Source organism: Phocoena sinus, chromosome 1 (genome assembly GCF_008692025.1).
Source record: "Phocoena sinus isolate mPhoSin1 chromosome 1, mPhoSin1.pri, whole genome shotgun sequence".
Lineage (NCBI taxonomy): Eukaryota > Metazoa > Chordata > Mammalia > Artiodactyla > Phocoenidae > Phocoena > Phocoena sinus.
In genome coordinates this window covers 67,993,533-68,013,645 of record NC_045763.1, presented here as the reverse complement: position 1 = coordinate 68,013,645, position 20,113 = coordinate 67,993,533, and the positions used below count along the sequence as shown (strand labels likewise).

At 35.3% G+C, this 20,113-nt stretch overlaps 1 protein-coding gene across 1 annotated transcript in view; it reads left to right on the top strand.

Moving 5' to 3' along the window:
* PIGK (phosphatidylinositol glycan anchor biosynthesis class K) overlaps positions 1 to 20,113 on the top strand; it is a 141,278-nt gene that overhangs the window by 7,843 nt on the left and 113,322 nt on the right. The window contains exon 3 of the mRNA XM_032605375.1: positions 4,052 to 4,143. Within this exon, the coding sequence (XP_032461266.1) occupies positions 4,052 to 4,143 (92 nt within the window). The remainder of the gene's footprint in view (positions 1 to 4,051; positions 4,144 to 20,113) is intronic.

Here is a 20,113-nt window from a genome sequence, read left to right as displayed (position 1 = left end):
AGAACTTGTTTGGCAGTGTTCCTCCCTCTGCAATTTTTTGGAAGAGTTTGAGAAGGATAGGTGTCAGCTCTTTAAATGTTTGATAGAATTCACCTGTGAAGTCATCTGGTTCTGGACTTTTGTTTGTTGGAAGATTTTTAATTACATTTTCAATTTCATTACTTGTGATTGGTCTATTTATATTTTCTATTTCTTTCTGGTTCAGTCTCTGGCAATTGTGCTTTTCTAAGGATTTGTCATTTCTTCCAGCTTGTCCATTTTATTGGCATATAGTTGCTTGTAGTAATCTCTCACGATCCTTTGTATTTTTGCAGTGTCAGTTGTAATTTCTTCTTTTCCATTTCCAATTTTATTGATTTGAATCTTCCTTTTTTTCTTGATGAGTCTGGCTAAAGGTTTATCAATTTTGTTTATCTTGTCAAAGAACCAACTTTTAGTTTTATTTATCTTTGCTATTGTTTTCTTCACTTCTATTTTATTTAGTTCTTGTCTGATCTCTGTGATTTCTTTCCTTCTACTACCTTTGGGATTTACTTTGTTCTTCTTCCCAACTTGCTTTAGGTATAAGGTTAGATTGTTTATTTGAGATTTTTCTTGTTTCTTGTAGTGAGATTGAATTGCTATAAATTTCCCTCTTAGAACTGCTTTTGCTGCATCCCGTAGGTTTTGGGTCCTCGTGTTTTCGCAGTTATTTGTTTCTATGTATTTTCTGATTTCCTCTTTGATTCCTCAGTCATCTCTTGGTTATTTAGTAGCGTATTGTTCAGCCTCCATGTGTTTGTGTTTTTAACAGTTTTTTTCCTGCAGTTAATTTCTAATCTCAGCGTTGTGGTCAGAAAAGATGCTTGATACTATTTCAGTTTTCTTAAATTTACTGAGGCTTCATTTGTTACCCAAGATGCAGTCTATCCTGGAGAATGTTCTGTGTGCATTTGAGAAGAAATTGTATTCTGCTGCTTTTCGGTGGAATGTCATATAAATATCAATTAAGTCTGTCTGGCCTGTTGCGTCATTTAAAGCTTCTGTTTCCTTATTTATTTTCTGTCTGGATGATCTGTCCACTGGTGTAAGTGGGGTGTTAAAGTCCCCCACTATTATTGTGTTAGTATTGATTTCCCCTTTTATGGCTGTTAGCATCTGCCTTATGTATTGAGTTGCTCCTATGTTGGGTGCATAAATATTTATAATTATATCTTCTTGGATTGATCCCTTGATCATTATGTATTGTCCTTCCTTATCTCTTGTAACAGTCTTTATTTTAAAGTCTGTTTTATCTGATATGAGTATTGCCACTCCGGCTTTCTTTTGATTTCCATTTGCATGGAATATCTTTTTCCATCCCCTCACTTTCAGTCTCTGTGTCCCCAGGTGTGAGGTGGGTCTCTTGTAGAGACATATATATGGGTCTTGTTTTTGTATCCATTTTGTATCCATGTCTTTTGGTTGGAGCATTTAATCCATTTACATTCAAGGCAGTTATCGATATGTATGTTACTATTACCATTTTCTTGTTTTGGGTTTGTTTGTGGGTCTTTTTCTTCTCTCGTGTTTCCTGCCTAAAGAAGTTCGTTTAGCATTTGTTGTAAAGCTGGTTTGGTGGTGCTGAATTCTCTTAGCTTTTGCTTGTCTGTATAGCTTTTTTTTCTCCATCGAATCTGAATGAGATCCTTGCTGGGTAGAGTAATCTTGATGGTAGGTTTTTCCCTTTCATCACTTTAAATATGTCCTGCCACTCCCTGCTGGTCTGCAGAATTTCTGCTGAAAAATCAGCTGATAACTTTATGGGGATTCCCTTGTATGTTATTTGTTGCTTTTCCCTGCCTGCTTTTAATATTTTTTCTTTGAATTTAATTTTTTGTTAGTTTAATATGTGTCTCGATGTGTTTCTCCTTGGGTTTTTACTGTCTGGAACTCACTGTGCTTCCTGAACTTGGGTAACTATTTCCTTTCCCATGTTAGGGAAGTTTTCAACTATAATCTCTTCAAATATTTTCTCAGAGCTTTCTCTTTCTCTTCTTCTTGGACCCCTGTATTTCGACCCTTGATGCATTTAATGTTGTCCCAGAAGTCTCTGAGACTGTCCTCATTTCTTTTCATTCTTTTTTCTTTATTCTGCTCCTTGGCAGGTATTGCCACTATTCTATCTTCCAGCTTACTTATTTGTTCTGCTTCAATTATTCTGCTATTGATCCCTTCTAGTGTATTTTCCATTTCAGTGATTGTGTTGTTCATTACTGTTTGTTCTTTAGTTCTTCTAGGTCCTTGTTAAACATTTCTTGTATTTTCTTAATCCGTGCCGTCATTCTGTTTCTGAGATTTTGGATCATCTTTACTATCATTACCCTGAATTTTTTTTCACGTCGGTTGCCTATTTCCTCTTCATTTATTTGGTCTTGTAGGTTACCTTGCTTCTTCATCTGTAACATATATTTTTGTCATCTCTTTTTTTTTTTTTTTTTTTTTGATTGCTGCTGTGTTCCTTTGTTGCTGGTCATTTGGTGTGAGGCATCCAGCACTGGAGTTTGCAGGCAGTTGGGTGGAGCTGGGTCTTGGTGCCAAGATGAGGACCTCTGGGAGAGCTCACACCGATTAATATTCCCTGGGGTCTGAGGTTCTCTCGTAGTCCAGCGGTTTGGACTTGGCACTCCCACCACAGGAGATCAGGCCTGACCTCTGGCTCAATAATGCAGGGATTCCTCCTGTCCCCTTAGGTGTCTGAGGTCCTCCACTAGCGCCTGGTAGGTGCCCTAGATGTGAGGAGACGTGAACTCTGCGTCCTCCTACTCTGCCATCTTGACTCCAGTCAGAAGTTCCCTTTGCTCACCAGTGAAAGCCAATGCTCAGAGTTCATTGCAGTCCCTGGACCCGCTTCTCAATCATCCTCAGCACAGGACTCTAGGCAGCCACTCAGCATGAGCTGAAAGCCATTTACCATCCTCACAGTGGCTGGAAATCTGCTTAGGGAAGCCTTCAGCCCAACAGAAACATCACAAACCTGTTTTCTTATGACAGAAGTTGAGCATCTTTAAGACTTTTATTGTCTATTTTTAATACTTTTGTTATGAAATGCTTGCTCTCATCCTTTGCCCATTTTTCAAAATTGGGCTGTTCATCTTTTTCTTATTGGGTTATAATTATTTCAAGTTTTCCATTTCTGTTAGGATTTTATGGTACATATTTTTTTATGTAGTCAAGAATTTTAGTCTTCTCCTTTTTGGATTCCAGGTTGAAAATTCAGTTTAATAAAAAAATCTTGTGGTTCCGTCCTATTTACAGGGGCAAGAACATTTGTGGTATTCTCAAAACTGTCATTACACTTACTATCAGCAGAACAGTGTGGTAGGAGGTAGGAGGATACTTAGTGGATAGATATATTACCAACTGATCCCAGTCTCTGGTTTCTCCTTTGGAATGAGCGTTCGAGAGGGCTGACTTTTGAGGCATGGCATTAGATTTTCCTAGTATCTTTGTTATCTTTTTTAAGGATCAGTTTGTCTTTAAGTGTAAAACTTGTTGAAATCGTTTCTAGTTTTCTGTTCCGTTCAACAGCTTCTTTATAATGCATTCCCTTATGTGCATATAAACCTGTTTTCTATGCTTTGTTTTAGTCTCTCTCTTATGTTTTTCACAACTAAAATTAGGAAGCAATCCAGAGTGAAAGGAATATTATATAACCCAATGTAGTTAATATTCTTTTCTATTCTGTGAAGAGATTATGGGCATTGTCTTTGGTTCTAAAGAATTTAATATTTTAGAAATAGGAACATTATAGAATCATAAATTGAGAGTAACTAAGTTGGTTCAGTATTTGATTAAATTCCCCAAGTATTTGTTTTCTCTTAAGCTGAATCTTTTTTTGACTAGTGATGAAAGACCTTTTTCTAGAGAGATTGGTTTTATTGACCATTCTTTATGTGCTTTGCTGTTTCTAGTCCTGATTATGACATACTCTTTTTTAAGCATCTCTACATCCTACTTAAAGAGAAGTAATTCTGTAACTCTGTAGCTTATTTTGATTCCTAAAAATAATATATTTTTTTTATTACTTTAGGTATGTACATCCCGATTCTGGTTTAATTATCGACATGTTGCAAATACTCTTTCTGTTTATAGAAGTGTCAAGAGGCTAGGTATTCCTGACAGGTAAGTATTCTTAATAAAGCTTAACTCTGATCCTCAGTGAAAATCACCTTTAGATGATATTATATTTGTTTTTTTGTGTTGCTTTTGAAAAACATAAAGAAACCTAATTTGAAATTATTTTGTTGTTGTTAGAGCATAACTATCATATATAAAATAGTTCTTACTTAAGAGCATAATGGCAAATTATATAAAACAACAATCAACACTAAGGTAAAAAGATTTGATAAAGTATAATTGTTCAGTGTCATTTATTTAATTATTCAGTGCTTCAGTCTGGGTTTAATTTTAGGCAACAGAAGGCAATTCTGACCGATTCAAGTAGAAAAGGTATTTAATGAAAGCATATTGATTAGTTTACCAAATTGCTGGGAAGGCTGAGGCCTTAAAGAGTCAGGAACAAGAGAGACTACGTAACAGAAAAGACATATCTAAAAATCATGGCATAAAACCAGTCCAGTGATAGGAATGCACCTTGAATTGCTGATGGCTAGACTCAGCTACCACATTACTGCTACCGTTGCCTTTGGAAACTTAATGTTGCTTCTGTGGCCTGCTGCCAAAATCTGACCTTTGCTGTCCCAGCTTCTTACTGTCTCTAGCTCTTAATTTAGAGTCCTTGGTGGGAATGTCATGTTGGCAGAATATAGATTAAGTGCCCATGTCCATGCTGCAGGGGTGACAAGAAGAATGACTATGTGGCATTGTTAGCTTCTCTATAAGGAGGGGGGGCTCTACCTTCTGTGAAGACTCATAAAGTGGTATATTCCCTAATTATATGAGGGAGCTCAAGTACTAAGCAGAACTCCCACACCTCCACCCCTAAATACCTGTCCTCTACATTTGATTTGTCAGATATGATAGATGTTTTTTGCTACTTCCAAAGCAGTTATAGAAGAAATTGCAGTCAGTTCAGTTACTTAGGTTTGATTTACTTAGTCCTGTGTTCCTCTCTACCTGTGAGGTAGTGTGGAAAGAGCTTTGCAGTTAAACAGATCTGGGTTTGAAATCTGGGTTTAGTGGTGATTTTGGTTAATCATTTCGTGATACTAAGCCTATTTCCTTAGCTATTACATGGTAGTGGTACTACCTTCTTTGCAGGATTTAGGTACTTACAGTAAAGTGACTAGAGATATGTATAAAGTGCTGCAGGAGAAGAAAGGAAGCAGGGCATGACTCAGGAAACAAAGTTATCTTACAGTCTATGTCAATAGATCATTTTAGCCTAAGAAGCTGACAACTATAGCCTTGGAGCTGTAATTTAATTCCTGTATTTCATCTGGAAGTTAAGGCATCTTGGTAATACCATTTTTAAAAAGTACATTAAAGTAAGTCTGAGAAAGGATGATTTGTTATATCAAATTTAAGAACTATTCTTGTAATTAGCTGATTACTGTTATTTGTTAATTAGTTCTCGAATAGGTGTATGTGGTTAGTCTGTTGATTTTTAACTGCTATTGCTTCTATACCCAATGTGCTCCTTCAGGGAATTACTATGCATGGTTTGGCAGTAGGTTTCACTTTGGTAAATGAGTCTTTGTCCTGTCTATAAGTCATGAGGATATGTTTAAATGATTTAAGTAAGATTTAGAAGGACTTTTTAGAAATAGAATATAACTGTAGGATATATTTTATATATAATAATTAGTAAGTTTGTCCTTAGGTTTCTGAAGAATATTCTTTAAAAGCTTATTCCTGTTTCAAATGCTATCCTGTCTACATCTCTGGTTATGAAGTCTTTGTTGGAGAATGAATTGGGGATTGAAACAGTTGATGATTTAAAACATTTACTACTTAATAAAAAGCGATCAATAGAATAGATTCTATTTGGCTTTTAGTCTATTATCGTGAATACTCCTCTTCTTGGTGACTTATCTCACTTTACCCCTACCTGGAATTAAGTATAAAAATATAATTGTAAGTAAATTTTAATCAGAAAGTAATAAACTATTATGAAATAACAGTTGGGAAACTTAAAATCATTGAGTGGTTTTCAGTTTTAAAGCTTGAATTTCAAAATACAGTTTGAATTTATTTTATACATTATGGAACATTTTCAAGTTAAAATAGTATTATCCTAGCTTCTGACGTATATCACAGCTTCTCAGGCTGTGTATCTTGAGAAAAATGAGTGGTCACTGCATTGAATAAAAATTATGAGTAGAACTCTGTTTTGTTTTGTTTTACCTTATTTGCTTTTTAAAAGGAGCATTTTACTTTGTCTTGCAATGCAAAGTATTTGCATTTAGTTTTTCCATATACTTCAATAAGAAACTAGTTCATGTCAGAAATCATTTACCAAAACACATGACACAGATGATTGCCTTTTATTGTGGAAGTTCACATCAATTCCTTAGATCCTGTTTGAAATGTCACATTAATTGTGTCAGTACTCTTGTTCTGATTTCATTTTGATTTTCTGTCTGTATTTCACCTACTCCAACCATACTGAGCTATTCTCTTTGCCTGGAATGGTGGTCTATATTTCTAGCTCACTGCCAGTAAAACCTGGCCGTGATTCTGAATCACTCAAGGTACATGTTAAAAATACTGATTTCTCGGCTTCACCCCTGGAGATTCTAATTCACTAAATCTGAAGTGAGTCCTAGACATCAACTCTATATGTGGTTCTGGTGCACAGTCAAGTTAGGAAGCACAGCTGTAACTTTTACCTGACTTTCCAAATTCACTTTAGTACTTCAAAAAAGTATTCTTGACCTCCCTGTTTGCTTTTATGGTATCCTTTGTCTGTACTTTGATTATAACATGGTTATACTAATTATAGTATGTCTCCCTCATTAGATTATAAACTCCTTGAAGGGAACAAGAATTATATTTTATTTCACTTTGTACTTCTAGCATCTAGCACAGTACTTGGCACATAGTAGTGCTCAGTAGGTATTGGATAAATAAACTTGTGACTTGGAAATACTTTAACCAGTTAGGCAAAACAAACACAAGTCTGTACTTCAAAAACATTTCTGTCTTCTAAAGTGTGTTAGTCTAGTTTTTAGCAAATGTTAATGTTATAAAAGACTTTTTAATACATAAGTTGCCAGAATTTTATAATACTGTATCAAAATATTGATTCAGAGAGGGGATCTTAATGGTTATGGGGGAAAATAAAAAGACGTGCTCATAAGTGGTTCATAATTACCCTCCTCCTTATCTATTATCCTTTTCATACGTAGGTTCCATGGAGTTCAGGTGTCTTGCACTTTGTGCCCATGCTTTCTGTAACCTTACCCACCCTCAGAGATTTTGTTTTTCTTTGCCTGGTTTTAGCTTCCTGAAACATTTCACTATTTTTAGGAAATTTTATGTCCTCAAATACTTGTTTTGGACTAAATCCCTGTTTTGCTACCTCCAGTACGCTTTAAATGCTTAAGATGAGGAAGCGAAAAGGCATTAAGCAGGGCTTAGGTTCTAAAGTCAGTATGTGAAGCAAAAATTTAGCTAAAATTTTTCTTGTGAAGTTTCTTAAATAGCACATAAAGCACAATATAGTATTATCTTTCATCAAGTCTAACATAGCAGTTTTAGAGCAATGCTAGAGCAAATTACTATTTTCTTTTTCTTTGGTGGAACATTTGATGAAGTGGTTCACTTAGGATTAAGGGACATGTTTTATGAAAAATAGCCATATCTTTAACACTAGAATTGTGATGCTCATGCTGTGAGAGGCACATGGGAATTGAGACTGAGGGAATGTAGAATTGTAGCTCCCATCTCATCTTATGTTTACTTTGGGGAATAAATGCATTGAGTAATAGGGTGGATGAAGTCTGTCTTTCCTTTTATTTTTTTTGGCTCAATGCATAAGAATTAAGTTTATGGAGTTAAATGTGTATATAATTTTTCTTAAAATATGATTTAGCTCTGCTACGAGTTGGGTGGATATGAGTTTTTGTAACTATCCCTATCTGATAAACTATTTCTATAGTTAAATCCAGTAGCTTTTCTTTTTTTTTAAAATTTTTTTTATTGAAGTAGAGTTGATTTACAATGTTGTGTTAATTTCTGCTGTACAGCAAAGCGACTCATTGATGGTCCAGTAGCTTTTCTGACACTATTTTTCCCCTTACTCTGTATTTTAATCATTATGTGAGATTAATATTCTTAATTTAAACCTTTATTCATCTCCCTTTACTCATAAACTCTTAAGGTATGCAAAATAAAGTTCAAATCCCTTATGCTGGAATTCAAGGCTTTTGCAGTCTGTCCATATCTAATATTCTGATCATTTAATTTCAATTCCTTATGCTCTAGCCAATACCTTCTTATAAGTCTCTGTTTTGGCCTCTGTCATTGCCTTACACTGGTCCTTCCGTCTACAGTTTTTTCCTTCCACCCTCCTTTCTAGTTTTCCTATGCCCAAATTCACTTCATACATTCCCTAACGCTTTCTCAGTCCTTCTTGCATAAATATTTTATTTGTACTTCTATCATGGCACTTTTTTGTTTTTTTTTTGTTTTTGTCTGCGGTACGCGGGCCTCACTGTTGTGACCTCTCCCGTTGCGGAGCACAGGCTCCGGACGTGCAGGCTCAGCGGCCATGGCTCACGGGCCTAGCCGCTCCGCGGCATGTGGGATCTTCCCAGACCGGGGCACGAACCCGTGTCCCCTGCATCGGCAGGCAGACTCTCAACCACTGCGCCACCAGGGAAGCCCCATGGCACTTTTTTGTATGTATTGATCTTATTTCTTCAAGGTAGGATCTGATACTATATTTATATTCCTCCCAGTACATTCTGTAATATATTGTGCAGAGTTGAATGAATGAATGAATGAATAGTATGCTAAAGATCCCTAGTTAAGTGGAACCTAATTGGTCTAGATTAGAAAGGAAATATATATGAATATTGCTTATTTATAGTCTCTTTAGATCTTTATTCTTTTTTTTTTTTTTTTTTTTTTTTGCGGTACACGGGCCTCTCACTGTTGTGGCCTCTCCCGTTGCGGAGCACAGGCTCCGGACGCGCAGGCTCAGCGGACATGGCTCACGCCGCTCCGCGGCATGTGGGATCTTCCCGGACTGGGGCACGAACCCATGTCCCGTTCATCGGCAGGCGGACTCTCAACCACTGCACCACCAGGGAAGCCCTAGATCTTTATTCTTAAGCTGCACTGAGCTAAAAGTGCCCTGTAGTAGATTTTATAAACTATTCCCTGACTCCTACTTTTGGGATCCATGGGTGGGGTGATCTCACCAGGGAAATTGAGATTCATTTCTTTCTATGAGAAGTCTATAGAGTCTTGCCGAAGACAGGTTATTCCCTATCTTCCTACTGTTTAAGTTCCCTCAGAATGCACTTTTGAGTTTTTGGTCTCTTATTCTTTTTGACTTCTTTCTCAAGTAATAAATATTAGAATTAGAAATGTGAATTCTGGTAATGTTGTAAATTAAAAAAAAAATCACTAACTGCCTGTTATTGTTGTTTTAAAAATCAGATTGGTAGTATAGCTTTTGACAGTTTTTATTTATTTTTTACATCTTTATTGGAGTATAATTGCTGCACAATGGTGTGCTAGCTTCTGCCCTACAACAAAGTGAATCAGCCATACACACACATATGTTCCCATATCTCTTCCCTCCTGCGTCTTCCCCCCTCCTACCCTCCCCATCCCACCCCTCCAGGCGGTCACAAAGCACTGAGCTGATCTCCCTGTGCCATGCGACCGCCTCCCACCAGCCATCCATCCCACATTTGGTAGCGTATATATGTCCATGCCACCCTCTCGCTTTTTGACAGTTATTTTTTATTCTGCTGTGGATTTGATCTTATACATAAGAAGATATTGTGTACGGTGGAACATTAATAAGATACTTCAGGAATTTTCTTGTATAATTTCTCATTAAAACAATATGGAGAAGGGCATGGCTATTACAGTTCATTGGAGATGCTTGTGACTTTCTGATAAGGTCAGCCAAAATGGACCCCTACTTTTGGCCTCCTCCTCCATCCCCCCTGCAACACACATTCACTATCCACTGTCCACCATAATTCAGATACTGTGTTAGGGATTTTATAAAGAATTATTTATTCCTTGAACTTTTATGAGAGAATCCCCTCCCCCCCTTTTTACATATTAAAAATGGTTACTCAGAATGGTTAAATGACTTGCTTAAGGTACATTAAAGGCACTGTTAAATAATAGAACCAGAATTTGAATTCAGGTGTTTGGACTTTATGGCTGGAGCATTTCAATTATTTCACAGCTATCTCCTCCCTAAGAAATTACAACAGGTAATATTTATGTAATATTTACAATTAGAGAATTCTTTTAATAACATGATCTCATGTTATTCTTATGACAGTCCTATAGAGGTTGGTAAAATTATGCACACTGATCATTTAATACCTTATTTAATTAAAAAGTGTATATCTACATGTTGAATGTGGTGCTTGTGAAAATCATTCATATTAATTGAATAATATAAGGAGCACCTCCCCATTTTCCTATTTTTTCCATAGTTTTTACTATTTTCTAAGTCTTCATGATTTCATGCTTCTGTACTTCAGCAGCTTTGTAGCTGTTTATTCCCTGTCTCTAGTCTCTTTCCCCCTCCAGCCCATCCTACACTCAGTTGTCAGAATTATCTTTCTCAGACACTGCTTTTATCTTTTAACTCCCACGATTAAGAACCTGCAGTGACTGTTGTTTCTCTAAAACAATCCAAAAATTTCAACCAGTGTTCAGTCTTTACTGCTTTGTTAATTACAACTTACTATGTTCATTTGTTGATTTGTTATGATGTTTACTACATAATATTCACTCCTATTTCTATTTTTTTTTTAACCATTCATCCCACTTAGAACACTTAGTATATCCTCTGTGCTGTCCTTTCCTACCCATATAGCTTTCTTTCCTTTGTGTCACTATGTAGAACTTTGCAGAGTACCCTGTACATGGAGGTTACTGAGTGATATTTTTTAAACCATTACAGTTAGTTTATAAAATTTTCTCAATAATTAAATATATAGTTAAAACTTTATTACTATTTTTATTTTATGATTTCACCTGCTTTTTTGTGAACAAAAGAACTAGAACAGTAATAAATATGCTTTGTAAATAATTTGTGATATATTATCATAGTTATTGTCAAGATAATATTAACTCATGTCTTTGAGTGTTCGGCTTCTTGTCTTCTGTCATTTCCTAACAGTTTTTTTTTCTCATATACTTTGTAAAACTACAAATAATAGTGTTTGAGTATAGATACTTACATATTCTGAGCAGTCTGTCATTTTATTCTCACGTTGGCAGCTGATCTGTCTGCCACTCCATGTGATATTCTTGGTGAAGTGCATAATATCTTGAATAGGTAAACGTTTAGAATAGTTAAGAAGCTGAAATGTGCTCTGAGGAGGAGAATAGTGACAATGCTAAAAGGAGCATTTTGGCCACTGCTATCATTCTTTTATGTTTAGATAATAAGATCCATATTGAAGACTAAGGAGACCATTAAGGGTTTTATGGAGCAAAGGGGAAATTTCTTTATTGATTTGTAAATAGATAGAAGGGTTTTGGGCTGTTGAAGAAGTGAGAGATGCTTATTTTTCATCAATACCACAACGTCTTCATTCCTGACACTATCTTCATATCTGGGAATTTGATTTCCTTGACTTTGGTCTTCTTTTGAATTGTCTTGGGGTCTTGTTCTTCCATATTAAGTTTACAGTCAGCTTGTCAAGTTCTTAAAATCCTTTTGGGATTCTCATTTGCATTGCAGTGAGTTTTAGATTAATTTAGAGAGAATGGGCTTCTTTATGGTATTTTATCATTCAATTTATGAATAAGGTATATGTACATTTAATTATGTGTTTAACATCTTTCAACTAAGCTTTGTAATTTTGTTTTTGTTTTTTTAAAACATATTGGCTTTTAAAAAAATAATAAATTTATTTATTTATTTATTTATTTTTGGCCGTGTTGGGTTTTCATTGCTGCGTGCAGGCTTTCTCTAGTTGCGGCGAGCAGGGGCTACTCTTTGTTGCGGTGTGTGGGCTTCTCATTGGGGTGGCTTCTCTTGTCATGGAGCACGGGCTGTAGGCACGCAGGCTTCAGTAGTTGTGGCATGCAGGCCCAGTAGTTGTGGCTTGCGGGCTCTAGAGCACAGGCTCAGTAATTGTGGCACACGGGCTTAGTTGCTCTGCGGCATGTGGGATCTTCCCAGACCAGGGCTCGAACCTGTGTCCCCTGCATTGGCAGGTGGATTCTTAACCACTGCACCACCAGGGAAGTCCAAGCTTTATAATTTTTAGTTTTTGGTAGAATTTTTAGTTGTCATATTGTTTTGGTTGATACTGTAAGTGGTACCTTTTAAAAATACATTTTCTTACTTCTGATGCACATGCAGTTGGTTTTTGTGTATTGTTCTAGCAATACTGAACTCACTGAACTCTTATTAATTTTAATAATTTGATTGTAAATTCTCTTTTGGTAGCCATAAAATCTAAATGACAGTTTTCTTCCTTTAAAATCTTTGTACCATAAATTTTTTTTTTATTCTTCAAAAGTTTTTCATATTTGAAAATTTGGGGATAAAAGTTGTCTTTAAAGACCTCAAAATTAGTAGTCCGGGGAAATCCTTTATTTTACACATGAGAAAAATGTGTTCCTGAGAGGTAAAGTGACGTTTAAGGTCAACAACTGTGTGGTGGCAGACCTAATGCTAGAATCCTTGTATAATGATTATATTATATTGTGTTGCCCAATTCATCAGTAGAAATAAGTGAAATATTGAAGAAAAAGGATAAATGAAAGCAATTAATTAAAAATAAGTATAACTGTTGATACATCTTAGGACGTTGATGTTTGCAGGATAACTCAGTATACTGGATTTACTATTGTAAATAGTAATCTAATAACCTTACCAAAATTACAGTAGCTTGTCTTCAGAACTTTCTCCTATGGTAAGCTTTCTCTAGAGCTGTACATCTATTTTAGTTTGAAAATAACTCAGAAAATTATTTTTATTTTCACATTGGCCCTCCAATAGAGTGCACCTGTTGGCATCTTACGTCAAGTTTTTATGTCAGAATGTGCAATAACTTGATTTCCTAAGTATTTGTGATGGCCTTGTTAAATAGTCTTGCTGAATGATTATTTTAAAATCAATTATAAACCAATTTAAGATTCAGTGGCTTCCAAGGATTGTGTTGTAAATAAATCACAATTTAGATTGGAGGCATTTAGCATAGTGTTTAAGAGTTCAAGCTCTTAAACGGTCTCTATTTGCTGATGACATACTATTATGTATAGGAAACGCTGAAGAGACTCCACCAAAAAATTGTTAGAACTAATAAACAAAATCAGTAAAATTGCAGGATACAAAATCAATATATGAAAATCTCTTATGCCTCTACTAATAACGAACTATCAGAAAGAGAAATTAAGAAAACAGTTCCATCAAGAACAATAAAATACCTAGGAATAAATTTAACCAAGGAGGTAAAAGACCTGTATGCTGAAAACTATATAAGACATTAATGAAAGAAACTGAAGAATACACAAATAAGTGGAAAGATAGTCTGTGTAAGAATTAATACTGTTAAAATGTCTGTACTACCTAAAGCAGTGTGTACTACCCAAGTGTCTGTACTACCGAGTGTAATCCATATCAAAATTCCAATGGCATTTTTCACAGAAATAGAAAAAACAACCCTAAAGTTTGTATAAAACCACAAAAGACCCCAAATAGCCAAAGCAGTCTTGAGAAAGAAGAAAAAAGCTGGGGGCATCACATGCCCTGATTTCAAACTATATTAAAAAGCCATAATAATCAAAGCAGTATAGTATTGCATAAAAACAGATGCATAGATCAATGGAACAGAATAGAGAGCCCAGAAATAAAGCCACACATATATGATCAGTTAGTTTACGACAGAGGAGCTAAAAATATACAATGGGGAAAGGACAGTCTCTTCAATAAATGGTGTTGGGAAAACTAAACAGCTACATGTAAAAGATTGAAATTAGAACATTTTCTCACACCATATATAAAAATAAACTTAAAATGGATTAAAGACTTGAACATAAGACCTGAAACCATAAAACTCCTAGAGGAAAACACTGGCAGTAAGCTGTTTGATGTTGGTCTTGGTGATGATTTTTTGGATTTGACGTCAAAACCAAAGGCAACAAAAGCAAAAATCAACAAGTGGGACTACATCATACTAAAAAGCTTCTGTACAAAAGGAAACCATCCACAAAATGAAAAGGCAGTCTACTGAATAGGAGAAAATATTTGCAAATCATATGTCTGATAAGGGGTTAGTGATCAAAATATATAAAGAACTCGTAAACTCAATAGCAAAAAACCAAACAATCCAATCAAAAATGAGCAGAGGATCTGAATAGACATTTTCCAAAGAAGACATACGGCTGGCCAAAAAGTACATGAAAAGGTGCTTAACGTCACTAAGCATCAGGGAAATGCAAAGAAAACCACAATGAGATATTATTGTAAATAATCTAGAGATGATTTAAAGCACAGGGAGGATATTGCTGTGTAGGTTAACACGCAAATACCAAGTCATTTTATATAAAGAACTAGAACATCGGTGGATGTTCATAGGGATTTCTGGAACCAACCCCCTGCAGACACTCAGGAACAACTGTATTGGGGAACCAATAAAAGGAGCCTGATACGTTTGATGTCATATAACTTTGGGTAGGTGCTAGGTTGGTCTGAGAAATACGAAGGAAGAAAGACAGTTGGTGGGGGTGGGACACACACTAATTTAATTTACTTCTTTTCCTTTCTTCTTCCTTTTCTCCTTTCCTTCTTCCTCCTTCCCTTTTCCAGCCAACAAAATATGTATTGAGAGCATATGGTGTTTAGAATACACTTGCCAATTTTTGTAATTTCAACTGATGTGGGGATACAAGGAAGAGAAAAGGGTAGAGGAGTGAACTATAACTTCCATGAAAAACCTAAGTGCTTGGCTGGTGACAGTGGGAGTGACATCAAAATAAGTCAGACTCAACTTGACATTTCAACATGGAAAGTGGTAATAATAATAAGTATTTCTAAGAAATTTCTGAGAACTTCTAGTGGAGAATTGATACAAACAATGTTGTAATTCTCTGTCATGTTATATCCTACTCAGGGATGTTAAAAGGATAAGTGAAATTAACATTTGTGAACATAATTTGATTTCTTTGTAGAAAAGATATTTCACAGAGTTTTATATTAATGATTTCTAAGAATTTGACCTGAGCATGAGTGGGAGATTACTCAATTCAGTAAAAGGTACCCTGACATTAAATCCTTATACCTACCCATTAACTTATATTTAATTATATCCATCTTCAAGGCTTCAAATCATGAAATTCAGATATGTTATTTCAGAAAGTAAAACCTATATTAATCAGAACTTAATTTACCTAAACTGTCAGTTTTTTTCTACCATACTGGAAGCAAAGGCCAATCAAATAAAATCATATTAGGGAGTTTGTTCTACAAATATATTTTCAGATTTATTCTGGACAAGTAAAAGCTAACTTAATATTCTGTACTTTATCTATTGTGTTATATTTAATAATAGATATTCAAATGTTAGCTTTGATATACTGATAAAGATTTTTATTTAGTAGATTGATTATACTTATACAAGAAAGTAGTTTAGATATTGTCTTTTTTTTTTTCTATTTCATTATTTATTTAGATGTTTAGCTCTCGCACTAGGTTTTTGCAAACTGGTGAACCCTGACAAATTATTTGTCTCACAGAACTATAACTACATGTTACAAGAGAATATAAGTATGTGGTCAAACTAACATTAATATACATCACCATTTGATCAGTTTCATAATAAACTATCAAGTATCCAAGTATTGAGTTACACAGTTCAAAAGGCATAGAAAAATTAGATGTCTGCTCAGTTCACTAGCAGAAACCCACTTTTAAAAAAAAATTATTTATTTATTTATTTTTGGCTGCGTTGGGTCTTCACTGCTGTGCACAGGAGTTATTTAGTTGGGGCAAGCAGGGACTACTCTTCGTTGCAGTGCTTGGGCTTCTCATTGTGGTGGCTTCTCTTGTTGCAGAGCACAGGCTCAGTAGTTGTGGCTTGCGGGCTCCAGAGCGCAGGCTCAGTATTTGTGGCACATGGGCTTAGTTGCTCCGTGGCATGTGGGATCTTCCCAGACCAGGGATTGAACCTTTGTCCCCTGCATTGGCAGGCGGACTCTTAACCACTGCGCCACCAGGGACGTCCCCACTTCTTTTTTTTAAAAGGGAGGTTGGGAAGAGAAGAAATAAAAGCACATTTCAAACAAAAATAATAGCTGGTAAACAACTTCCAGTAGGTATGGAAAAATAACAAGAATTTCAAATATTTTATGACTAAGAATTAGCTACAATAACAAAACATCTTTATCTTTAAAAAATATTTACTAAATCAAAGAGCATATTCTACATATTCTATACAAGGTAAAGGCAGTATCTTACTAGAAATATTTAATAGCCCTCTCCTGTTCCTTTTTAGGCTCTTCCTGTTAAGTGGCACACAAAAGTACAAACATTAAAATAATTGTAAAGCTTTTTTGCTTGGAGATGTTAAAGATATACTTCTATATACAACGTAGCTTTTCAAAATGCAGATTTTCCATAACAGCACAAATGATATTTATAGAAAGATATTAAATAACACCATATGACTTGGTAAAAAATTTAACAAAAATCAATGGTTATGCAAACCTGATGTATACTGGTATGAATGTGGGCAAATGTAAATGTAAAGTGAGCAAGGAAATAACTATATAGGCCCTGCTTTCAATGTAAGAAATGACTGAAGCAGTAAACCACATAAGATCTAGAGTATTCTTAGTTCCTAGGGTTTTAGTTCTATATGATAATAAAAAACATGCAAGTGTTACACTGGATATCTTGGTACCTAATCTTCCTAAATTTCTTATGCATTGAAAAGATTCTGGCATGGGAATAGGTTTAAAGACTTATAACTCAGTACTGCATGAGTTCAGGAATTGGAGCAAATGATAAACAAATTTGAAATGCTGAACAGCAAGAATCTTTTGCTAAGTGTCCAAATACGTTGATCGTAACCCTAAACATAGAAGTTCTGTCAAGCAGGTAAACTGGTAAAATTGCTTTTCAATACTCTTGTAAAAGCTTCATTAGACTTGTTCACTGAGCCAACTTCTTGGCTAATATGTGCAACAAATTAGGTCCTGTTTGAAGTTCTACTTCCAAGACAACAGCATCAGACACCTCAGTTTTATTGACCATTGAAGTCTTTGCAGCACATTGAGAATGATACTTCTCTAAGTACAAAAGTTGCTTGATGTTAAAATCTCCATGCTGCTTTTGTTTTCTGACCTGTACTGCATCTTCCTGTTTCATTCTGCCTTCTATTAATGCTAGGGCAACAAGCAGTGGAGCTGTTCCAAGGCTTGCAACACGGTGAACAGCAGTATAGTAACCAGGTTCTTCATAAAACTTGATTTCACAAGACGTAACTAGCCATCAACAATAAGGTTGGATGGTGGTGCACCTTCATGAAAAGGCCAGTCAAGAACATGGATGCCTTCTTTTTCCATAAGAGCAGTGTCATCGTACATTGCTTCACATACTCTTACTATTGTGGTAATCCATATTTCTTAAGTTTCTCAATAACTTTGTTCAAGGTCTCTTTGGTTGGATTGTGTATAATAAGAAAAATGTTTTTGTATGTGCCTTCAGTGGGAGTTGGGCAGTTCATGCAAGACATGTTAATTTAGTCAAAAAATACTCATTAGGGCTATGAAAGAATTAAACAAATTGAATACAGAAATGATGTAAAGAAACTTCAGCTTATTCCACTTGAAATTCTCAGTGCTTTGAGTATGAAGTTGGGAATAATGGGGAATGAGATGAACCTCCTAAGAAGAAGAAAGTCTTCAATCTTCAATCCTGTAATACTGAGCAACAGAGAGGAAGTGTTTTGAGGCTCACCCTGTCTAGGTCAGAACTGGAAAATGCTCTGTGGATTTCAGTTCAACACTTTTGTGTCCAAGTAACTGCTCTTATGCGGTTTCTTGGTGGAGGTGGTAATGAATTTCTACAGCTCTCATGTCCTCATAAAGGTCATGCTGTGCTTGGCAGTAATCTTCACTGACCTTCAGAAACTCCGTAAATGTGTGATGACAGAAAGGATTTTGTTTACTCATTGAAAACTGTGGCCTAATCATGCAGTGGGTACCAAAGTGGCAGCGACACAGGCAGCTGCGGTTGCAGCTGCAGGGTGGGGCTCCGTGGTGGTCGGTTGCTGGGTGGAGACAGTGCAGGTGTTGACAGGCAGCAGGCAGGTATTGGGTTTTGAAAAATAGTTGAAATCAGAATGTTCCATTCCCCAAGCATTCTTTGTCTGATTTTATCATTATTAAAAGAAGACTTTGGGAATATTTTTCAGTTTTTTTAAAGGTGAAAACAGACTTAAAATCTGTAGCTCTAAAATTAAATGATTTGCATATTTAAAGTTTTAAAAGTATTTGTAATGAAGTTTAAAGGATAAATTTCATTGAGTCATGAACAATGGAAATACTGAAATGAGATTTTTATGAGGAAGGTGATGTCCCCTTAATATTTGTTGATGCGAGTATAGAAATGATTACACATTTTCTTTTGGCTCTGCTCACTATTTGGGAGTGAAAGTGGAGTGAAAGGCAATGTATTCCATTCTGCCAAAGAATGTAGTAATGGGTGGAAAGTGTGTGGACTTTGAAATCAAATCTCATCTCTTCTGCTTACTAGTCATGCAGCTTTGGGCAAGTGATCTGCCCTCGCTGAATTTCCTTATCTTTAGAATGGAGACAATAATAGTCTTCATGGGATTGTTGTGATTTAGTGAGAATTAAGTATCTGAAAAGACTGCAGCACAATGCCTGTCACACAGTAAACTCAACAAATATTTGTTTCCATCATCTGTCATCTTACCTTGTTTCCATTTTTCCATAGCTTCTAATCTTATGTTTTTATAATCTTGAAATATGAAATCCAAAGTGATAACTTGGGTAAAATAGTAAGTGTACAGTTTAATATGGAATGGTTAAATCAAATTTATGTCAGTTAACACCATTATAATGCTTTAAAAATTGTTGAAATATATTAAATTGAGATTTATTATCTTCCAGTTAATTATCCTTTTGTCTGTCATAGTCTCCATTTATATTTTTCCTCTTTAATTTTTGTCCTAGTTGACTTTTTGATCGAATTGAAGAACAGAAGTGGTAGTAAAATACTCTTCACTATCTGTGTTGTGTCTCTGTATTTTATTCTTTGCCAAATAGATTTAAAAAAACTGATAAAAGTGATACCTCGAAGCATAGCCATCCAAGTCTTCTTAAAGAAAAGAATATCTGAACTTAATTCTTAAGAATATCTTTCTTAGTGCCCAGAGAGATTAAGAGGACCTTTTCATTTACTTGCTATTCGAGAATAGAAATGTACCAGAGAAGGCTTATTAATGATGTTTGCATATATTTTTCACACAAAATGTGCAGTTCAGGCATTGTGGTCAAGTCCTAGGAAACTTTGTAGCATCCTAGTGAGGTTACATATAGACTGCTAAAATCTACTGATGTTAAGCAAGATTCCAAGATACTTGTCATAAAAGTAGATGAGTTGGGGAGACTGATTAAGTCAGTACAGACCATTACTGGAAAAATAACAAAAGTAAAATTTTTGTTAAACATGAGAATATGTGAAAGATTGCATATATTGATTTCCATTATGATGGATTGTATACAATATATCCAATTGTATCCTGTGTCTTTTGACAAAAAGTAGGTTATACTAGATCAGTGGATGCAATATTCTTTTTTTTTCTTTTATTAACTTTATTAACTGAATGTTGCCAGTGAATTTAAAATGTTATTTTTTCTGAACAACTAAATACAGAACTCAATACCTTTAATTGTTCTTCGAATTAACTGCATTTGATCCAGTACTTTAACTTTTACAAAC